General features: G+C 27.9%; 1 protein-coding gene across 3 annotated transcripts; it reads right to left on the bottom strand.

Annotated features, from left to right (window-relative positions):
- Positions 1-2,064: 2,064 nt before the first annotated feature.
- LOC109791298 (transcription elongation factor 1 homolog) lies at positions 2,065-4,635 on the bottom strand. 3 transcript variants are annotated; one of them, XM_020350579.3, is made up of 5 exons: positions 4,481-4,635; positions 3,646-3,768; positions 3,193-3,263; positions 2,435-2,456; positions 2,065-2,334 (listed from the first exon to the last, which is right to left on the bottom strand). In XM_020350579.3, exons 2-5 carry the CDS (start codon positions 3,756-3,758, stop codon positions 2,274-2,276), a joined length of 267 nt encoding a protein of 88 aa, XP_020206168.1. In that variant the 5' UTR covers positions 3,759-3,768; positions 4,481-4,635; the 3' UTR covers positions 2,065-2,273. The 3 variants fall into 3 exon arrangements, with proteins under 3 accessions (XP_020206168.1, XP_020206169.1, XP_020206170.1); XM_020350580.3 differs by having other exon boundaries at positions 4,510-4,633; XM_020350581.2 differs by lacking the exon at positions 4,481-4,635 and adding an exon at positions 4,264-4,317.
- Positions 4,636-10,345: the final 5,710 nt, after the last annotated feature.

Here is a 10,345-nt window from a genome sequence, read left to right as displayed (position 1 = left end):
CATGTTCTTTGCTCTTTTAGGATTCAAAGCAACAAAACCATAGTGCATGCTACCTCTCGTGTGGAAATTTATGAACCAGTACAGCCATGTTCAACAAAAATTGCTGGTGTATATTCCCACCGCAACACCTTTAAATTTCTAAACATGCTTAACAAGAATCTAATTAACAAATCCACACTGCTCTTTGCATCATCTTCTTGATTCTGACCTTATCGAGCCAAGGAAAGGCGCAATAAATGAAAAATAGTTCTATACTTTCAGTTCCTGCTTCGTGTGTTCGTAGGCAAAAATAATATGTTATGTGGAGAGATTATCAAAAGCATGGTATTAGATGACATGATTGACATCATTGTATTTGAAATTCATATATATATATATATATATATATATATATATAATATTTATTTATTTATTTATATATTTATAAAAGTGTACTTAGATTTTAACTAGACACAAAACCAACACCATATAACACAACTTTCATTTTCTTTAAAGATTCTCTTTAGCAAAAGTATAATTTAAGAATATTTTAACGACCCTAAGATGGAGAATGTAGCTGCAGATTTGGCTTCAAAAAGTTATACATGATATTCGAATAAGTAGACAAGAAAAAAAATATTGCGGAGCTTGCCATCATAACTTTACATTGTGCTACCACCAGGTCATCTTGCAATTAAAATTGTGGATATTGTAATGAAAACAAAAGGGTAAGTCCTCTAAATTGTTGTATATTTAATTAAAGTATTTTCTTGAAGAAAATTATGTTACTTCCTGCGTAAATATTTGCCAAAAAAAAAAAAAAAACCCTGCCTAACATCCTATAAACCAATAACGCTCATTACAAACTATATTTCGTGTAAATTTAGGTAACATACTACTGCTCCGTTTCTTTTTAAATGTTATTTTTTAATCCATTAAAATTAGACAATATTAATGTTTAAATCTAACATTTTGATTAATTATTTCAACCTTCCCACCACTGACCGCTGATTTTTTTTTTAAAAGTCTCTTAAGATTTTTATATGCAAACCAAAAAATGCAATAATTTGTTTTTATAAAATAGTTTTGAAATTTCTTATTATAATAATTTTTATTAATACTATACAATAAATGCGTAGTACTTCTAATTGTAAATGTGTAAATTAATTAAAAATCAAGTAAAAAACAAGGCAATACTTGATAAAAAAAATTACGTTATTTTGAACTTTAAAAATGATAAATAAAGAGGAAAAAAATCTAAGAAAATGACAATTTAAAAAGAAAAAATCAACTGCCCGCATATTTTGATAAGCAAAATGCAATAGAGGAGTAAATACGTTTAACACTACCCAAAATAATAAAATATTAGAAAGTTTCTATTGTTACTCTAACATTTTTTTTTTACTTTACTTTCAAATCAAAATTGTTCAAGTCATTCATTTCAATTCTTAAAATTTTAAAAACTTAGTCCTTAACTACACAAAAATAAATAAACAAATCTTTTAACTTCAAAACTATCCGTTGTCATGTTGCGCGCATACAATAAAAACTAATTTTAATGACATTCAGAAACTGATAGAATAATACTTAAAATCCCAAGAACCAAAATGCCTTTCCAACACCATCTTACACACTAATTAAGTGATTACTACTCTTGAAACATGCATAATTTGTCTACCATTTGGATTGATGGTAAGCTTTTTTTGATTATATTGCAAACAGGCAGCAATATCTGCATGGCTCTTGATCCTCATACGATCAGTGCATTACCATTGATCAAACCATGATCAATAAGACTTGTATGAGCCAAAAATGAGACTAACTTCTGCCTCCGGATAAATGTTTGACTAGCTTAAAATCATTATTGCTACTCTTGTTGTCTGTTAATCACTTGCAAAATTAGTATTGCCATGTTCACACCAAGCACGACGGAATATCAAGTAGAAAGGGTGAAACGGGAATAAAATGTTCACAAAACTCACCAATGCTCACGCGAATTCGACAAACCCGTTTTGCAGGTGACCTAGCTTTACATATGCTACATTGCTACCAAGTACCAACAGATAATGCAATAACAAACTAAAGTACGACTTCCAATCAAAGTTACTTCATCTAAAGAGACAAAATTATTCCGATGTTCTTGTGTACATGCATTTCCTCTGCTAAGAGTGTATGTAGGAACTAAGCTTGTGGTTAAACCAGTGCTAAAAAAAATCTGATATAATTACATACTGGAGAAATAAAGATGGGCAGTTACTCCATTTGACACCATTAGAAGTGGATTCCTACAATCACTAAGCACCATCATCTTCTAGGTTGTTAACCCGTTCGCATTCATCAATCCATTCACTGTATCTGCATAATTGCAACTTTGCTACTTGAGTCCCTTGGTTGTGTGAGAGAGAAAGATACAGAGAGGTCAAGGAGATATATAAAACATAGTGATCAAACTTACATGTCTATTGCCTCTGTTAAAGCTGAAAAGAAAGCAAAAATAAATGATTAGCTAAATCTACAGTGCACATGCTCTCAGCGGATATATAAAAGAGAAATGATACTCTAGAACAAATTTTACAACTAAGAAAGAGAAGTTTGAAATGTAATAAATGATAGGCCGGATAAAGAGACACAAAATGATATTATATAAATTATTGTATGAATTGTTGTGTGTACATGACCATTCTCTATAAAACACTGAATATCTTACTTTCCACATATGCTTAATAATATTAAAGAAAACACCATTTTTTTCAACCAAAATACTAAAGGAGAAAAAATATCTACTTTTGTTTTCTTTTGAAGGCCACAAAGAAGAGATTTATTGCTGATGCTCAGCCAAACAGCCCAAAGTGATCACAATGCGATTAGACTATTGGCTTTAAGAATAATTCAGTTCTTCTTCTTCTTTTTTTTTTTTTTTTTTTTTAAAGCCTGTTTTCTAATGGCATGAAATTGAGACAAAAGGTCTAAAGCCAAATGCACATTACAATAACTTCAAGAAACAAAGTAAAAATTAAAATCCTCATGATAGACAGCTCTCATGGAATCATCATCAGTACCAAGTTGGATCTTCTAAACATCAATATAATATTTTATTTACATGCCATCTTATCTGCTTCCCATTTCTACATCTAGCGTCAGAACTACATACCCTGTGGAATTAATTGCTCCTTTTAAGAATAAAGAAAATGACCACAGCCTATGAAAACAAACCTGTGATGGTAGTGCTAAAGCTCTCTTGACATATCCTGCATGAAGCTTCCCCAATCAAGTTCTTCATATCACTGTCAAAAGAACTCCCAAAATGAGCATCATAATGAATAGTTTTCATCTCTAACATGAAAAATGGAAGTGTTATGCTATGTTGCTGAGTGATTTCAGAGAAAACAGGCCTAAACGTCTGATAGAATCTGGTTTAGAAATGGAAGAAGAAAAAAAAACTTTATTGATCGAGTGTATCTCAACAAAGAATTCCCTGGATATCCAAGAGATCAAGGACTCTCCGTAGTCCCATAACTCAAATCGGTTGGCTCTAATCAGTTGCAGGCCCATTCCACTGATTACTAACATAACTAACTAAGCTATCAATGTTTTTGAATGCATATGCAAAGAAACAAAAAGGGCAACACGTTATATCCCTTCACAAGCAGTTAAAAAATTTCTTACATGCGGCATTCAACACTGGTCCCATGATTGCAGAAAGGGCAGCTAAAGACAGTGTCAAGCTTATCCATTCGTTTCTTTGGAGCAGGCTTTGATTTTGCTTTCCTCTTCCCCATAACTCAACTCCTGAGTTTCAGAATATTCAAGCACACAAAATTTCAGTAAGAAAGTTAAAAACTAAATCTCCTATACTATGCATTTACAATTTACAATCATCATACCAATTTACCCACTACAGCAGTAAATTCAAGTAGGAAACCATTTTCTCATCTTTCTACACAGAATAATTCTAATTGTCATAGAAAATCAAAATTCCAAGCCAAATAATACGAAAAGGGTAAAAGGAAAACACTAATTTTTTTAATCAATTTAAATTAATAGTATATAGACTTTTTTAATTCATAATAGTGTATAGATTTTGAACAATAATTAATAGTATAAGCCTTCTTCTTTTTTTTTTAAAAATTATTTTGAAAAAATATTCAAGGCATAAAAAAAAAAAGAAAAAAAAAACTCTTCACTGATTACACATAATTCTAGAATACACATGATGAACCCAATCACAAATACGCCAAACAATTTAGGAGTCGAAGGTCATCTAGAGGGATAAATTAACCGCACCGAAAAGAGAAAACACGAGAAGCTCTTCCGATGAACAGGTTACGAAAGCTGAATGCAAAGACAAAACAAAGTTGCGTGTGTTTCCCTCCGAATCATTTAAAAGGAAAAAAAAAAGGGGAATAAAAAGAGAAAAACGGAAACCCTAATAAACGATGAGAAGAAAGGGATGAAATTGCATATACAGTAGAAATCGAAAATGAAGAGCTATAAGAATAACCTATGATGAACCGCAAGCTTGTGACTTACAACTACAAGAGTGAGCAAATTCAAATGAAACGGTGAACAGAGCAAAGGAAGGGTTTTTTATGTTTTGGGACACGTAATGGGGTTGGATGTGGACGTTTGGCAATTGGCATAGATTACGTTAATAAGAGATTATAATTACACTTTTCCCCCCTCACTATATAGTTATATAATATTCTGCTTCAACAAAGTTATATAATATTTTAAACATTATTTTATCTTATTATCGTGTTTTTTTATATAATTAAAATTATAACAAAAATTGATTGGATTTGTATAGTATGTATGTACAGCTTATTATAACTTTGAACTTATCAACTTTTTATAATAAATTATATATAAAAATAAATATAATATTTAAATATATAATTTATTGTATAAATAAATATTTTAAATATATTAATCATATTATAAATTTAAGATAAATAATTTTTATTATGACTTAATATTATTATAATAATTAATAATTTTTTTAAAATATTAAAATTTAATTTATAAATAAAAACTAAATAAAAAATAATAAGTTATTTTCTTTCGAATTCTCTCATTAGCATATATATATATATATATATATATATATATATATATATATTTATTAGATTTACGATAAGTAATTTAAATTTTTTATAAATAGATATTTAAAAACATATAAATTATATTTCAGATTCACGATACATAATTTAAATTGTGACATAAGATTATCTTTAATTAATAATTATTTTATAAAATATTAAAATTTAATTTATAAATAATATATTATAAATAAAAATTAAATTAGATAAGAGGTTAAAAGAGCTCCTAAAAATGTTTTAGTTGAAAACTAACCCCTAAAAATATTTTTGAGTTAAAAGAATTTGATGAATAAAAATTTAGATATGGTAAGAAGTTATAAGAATCCTTACAAATATTTTGGTTGAAGGATAACTCTAATCAATATTTTTAAAACTAGATCAATCGTTAAACCAATTTAGACACTAGTTTAAGAGCCAATGGTTCAACAGTGGTTGAATGGTGATCAAATCAATATTAATAAAATAATAATAATTATTATTATTATCAATACAAAATTGATATTAAATAAGTATAATATTACAATTTTATAACACTAAAATTATAATAAAACATTATTTATAGATTTTTAACATTTAATGTATGTAAAATTCTAAACTATATATAATATAATATTTATGTTTAAATTTTAATAAAATATAATAATGTTTATTAATAATAACAAGTTTACATTTAGAATAAAAAAATTAAACTAATATAATATAAATTATAAAAATAAAGTTAATAAAAATTACAAATTAACATAAATGATTAAAATATATTTATGAAACAAGTATTAAAAATAAATAATTCTAATTTATAATTTTTATTAAATATTATTTTTATTAAAAATATTTTAAATATTTTAATTTTTAATTTTTTTAACTGGATCGGTTCAAATCAGTTTGATTGATTTTGCTGATTTTGATCATTTCGAGACTGATTCTACCGATTTTTTATTGGTTTGATGCAAAATGGTTCTTTAAGTTAACCAAATCAATTTAGGACTGATTCTTAGTTGAATGAGTCGATTCGTCCAATTTTCAAAACTATGTAAGAAGCTTACTCGTATAAGCATTCACGTTTAATATATATAATATTGGAGTTTATATATAAGGATGGAAGTGGATTTTGCTTCAATTTTTTTATTTTATATTTTTAAATGATTACTATTAAGATAATTTTGTGATAATTATTCTTTTAAATTGTTCAAAATATTTTAATCATAGTATTTAAGGATGTGGGAACAAAATTTATCATATAGTTTTCAAATTTTTATAAAATTTGTAGACTTTATATATTAAGAATTTTTAATTTAACAATTGGATCGTTGAAATTTGAAGTAGAACATAAGTTTTAGACTAAAATAAGTCTACCATGACTTACTCCCAGAGTAAATGGATCCCTTAACATATTATATATATATATATATATATATATATATATATATATATATATATATATATATATATATATATATATATGCACACACATACATTGTAACACCTAGTTCTTTCTTAATTATGTATATTTGTGATATATGTGTCGAAACCCGAAAAATTATGATCTTGCTCATAGATGGTTTTGACTTTAATTTGAAATTCTCATCGGCTAAGGAATGCCTAAAGATCATACTAATCCTTGGCTAATGATTTTTAAAAAAGGTTCTAAGGAGCTGCCACTAACATTTTCATCAAAACATTGGAAAAGGGAAAAGGTTTTTTGAAAATTGATTATGGCCTTCATAACCAGAATTAGGTTTGGGGGTCAGTTACATGTATATAAGTATTAAACATCCTACAATGTCCTATCTTGGTGCATTATGACGTTTTTAGCATAATAAGGAACAATAATTTAAACGTTTACCCTTTTTATTAATTACTACATATTTAATGTCTACATGATGGCAGTAATATTATGAATAAAATAATTATATAATTACAACGAGTGGAAGAGAGAGACTTTGATGAAAATACCTCTAGAGAAAACTTTATAGAAGAGAAGAATCTCAAATCTTGTTACAAAGGCACATTTTGACAGCCTTTCGCTCTATAGGAATCTCATAAACACTCAAGAAAGACTAGAGAGAGAAGAAAAAGTTTTTGCTTGGACTAAGTCAATTGAGCAGTGTGTGTGGAGAAGCGTGCCTTGTACTCACTTATATAGGGAGTCAGAGACGTGGAACGACTGTTCCTGGAGCTAGAATGGCTGTTCTAGCTCATAAATTTGCACACAAAATGGACCCTCAAAAGGGTCGTTCCTAATTAGGGTTATAGGGCATTTTTATGATTTTGAACGGCCTGTTTTGGTTTGGAAATGATCGTTCCATGCATAAAACCTAGATTTCAAGCTTTTGGGCCTTTTGGAGTCATTCCAGTCTGCTTCAGTGCTTTATTGGGTCCTCAATTGCTACTCATGTCGTCTTAGTAACCCTTTGTCCTTGGTAGTGGCCGTCCGGATGAAATCTGGTTTCTATAATATGTAATTATAAATTATATTTAATGTTGTTTGGTTGTTTTTAGCCTTTGTGAGGTGGAAGTTGGAGTTGAGATAGCTTTGAGCTTAAATTATATAAGATACAACTTAAATGTGTGAGAGTTGATCAAGGAAGGTTAAGGTGTATGAAGTGGATTTTGAGAAATGAATTCTTAAGTTCATAACTCTCATTTATTTTATAATTCAATTGTACATGTGTTAATATTAATATATTGAGTTAAAAAATCGAGTTGACCCAATTTTGTTCAATATATTTCGAGTCTTGATTGAGTCAAGTTTAGGTTTAAATAAATAATTCGGTCAATTTTTTTTAGGTTGGATAAGAACAAGATATACCTATCTCATGCTCACCTCTAGTACGAAGTGTTTATTTAAAAAAAAATAGTAAATATAAACAAAAATGGCCATTTCAAAATAGCAAAGAGTTGGTCATGTTGGTTGACACAAATAAATCAAGATCTGGTCTAAACTTTTATTCTCCATGATGCGAGTTCGACACCCTTTATGACCATTAATAGCCTATTTTAATTCATTCTCCGTGATGCGAGTTCAACACCCTTTATGACCATTAACAACCTATAATAATTATACTTATGCAAGCTCATGTGTCATCTTTTATCTATTATTTTATTCATGAAAAAAATATCACATAGTCATCAAATTTGATTTTTTTTACTGTAATGGTATAATTTTGTTTCAAAATTCTTGTAATGTGTAATTTTTAAAAAAATTTCAAGAATGGGTAAGTTGTGTTTGTTATACACGAAATTTAACATAAAAATCAAGGTTATGTTTAATAACATGACTTTTGTAAATACTTGTCTTCAAAAATCTGACTGTTTATTTTTTATTTATTTAATTTTTTTTACAAAAATAGTGAAGTCATGTTTATCTCACGACTTTTTATTTTTAAAAAAATGGAAGTTATGATTGAAAACACGACTCCCACTCCCTTTTTTTTCTTTCTTTTTTTATAATGTATAATATTTTAAAAAAATTGAAATAAATTTCCTACAAAATTGTTTGCTTCACTATTAAATTTTTTTCCTAACATTTAATTTTTTTAAAATTAAAATAAATTTTATAAAATTACTATTAATAAAATCAAAATATTTGTTATATAATAATAAATTTAATAATACAAAAATTAAATAATAAATATTATATTGATAATTTTATTAATTATAATACAAACACCATAATAATAATATTAAATGGATACATTGCAATTAACAAATTTAAATTAAACCATAAAAGGAAATTAAAAGATAATATTTTACATATTAATTCTCTTAAAAGGACAATTACTATAATTATGTCCTTCAGTCCGATAGAATGAATATTTCTTTAACTTGTTTTGTGTTGGTTGAACCATTTCGTTGTGTATACGACTAGTACTTGGCCTTCTAGATGTGGTTCGTCGCATGACAGGATTTGACATAAAATTTGGGTTTGAATATGAAGACTAGTAGTCTTCATTTTGAGCGGGATGAAACTCGTGTTCGTAAGGTTTGTAAATGTTTTCCAACTTATAAATGGGATCAACAAGGAAGTCTTAGTGCCTGAAATTCCCCATAATCACACCGCCATTCGTTTAATTTAACACTATAGGCCATTACATGTTGGCCAAGTTGAGAGTTTGCAATCTCCTAAACCTCAACGTGTGTTAGCAATACATTGATTTTCTTACATCATAACATAAAACTCTTCACAATATACATGTCTTGCATTTATCATATGAAGTGCTTGCAATCCTTTATCAACAAAAAAGTCATTAATTTTTTTAAATGTTGTTTTGACTAAGGCAGTTATAGGTAAAGATCTTGCTCCTTTCAAAATTGAATTCATGCACTCAGCAAGGTTGGTAGTCATATGTCCATACTATTTCCCTTCATCAAATGCTTGAGCTCACTTATCCCATGTAATTTTATCTAACCATTTTGTTGCTTGTAGAAACTACAATATCATTATAAGCAATTTTGCCTCAAACCGTGGTTGTCTCATCTCATATCATATGACAATAAATAATAAAATAAATATATAAATAAATATAAATTTATTAAAAAAATTAATAAATAAAGTGAATAAAATAAAGAAATAACAACAAGTCATTACCCATTTGATGACTTATTTTTTCACTTCAACATTATGAAATGTTTTATTAAAATTCGATGCAATGTGTCGAATGCAATACATTGAATGTACACCTAGACTATTCCACCTAACTTGTTTTGATTGTAAAGTTGCTAATAAACTTTTCTCCTATCTAACATAATACATAAATTTGATTGCGGTCCAACATGCCTTCACAAATAATGCAAGAACCATATACAAGCTTCCTTTGTCTTGCCCTCAACGATTGAGAATGCAAGTGGAAACAAGTTTCGATTGTTGTCTTGTGTAATAACAATTAACAAAGTGCCATGATGTTTTCTTGTTAAAAATGTACCTCAACTTGTACAATTGACTTGCAATATTGAAAACCTTCTATACATGGTTTGAAAGACCAAAACACACGATCAAGAATAAAAATTGAGAAACCTTCCTCACCATCAATGACAATGGTAGAAGTTTTGTATTTAACAATTGTACTTGGTACATACCTTTGGACAACTTCCAACCATCTAAGAAATTCATTGTAAGATTCTTCCCAATCTCCAAAACCATTTGTAATTTCTTTTTGTACATCACAATATAATCATGACAAGTTAATTTCAGCAATCAAAGTTTTTATTAGAATACTAGGATTTGCATTTACTAATCCATGAATATCACTAGCAATTACATTTGAGTC

The sequence above is a fragment of the Cajanus cajan genome, chromosome 3, assembly GCF_000230855.2.
Source record: "Cajanus cajan strain Asha chromosome 3, NIPB_CcT2T_4, whole genome shotgun sequence".
NCBI classification, from domain to species: Eukaryota; Viridiplantae; Streptophyta; class Magnoliopsida; order Fabales; family Fabaceae; genus Cajanus; species Cajanus cajan.
The sequence above is the reverse complement of the archived record's forward strand: the minus strand, read 5'-3'. Positions and strand labels throughout refer to the sequence as shown.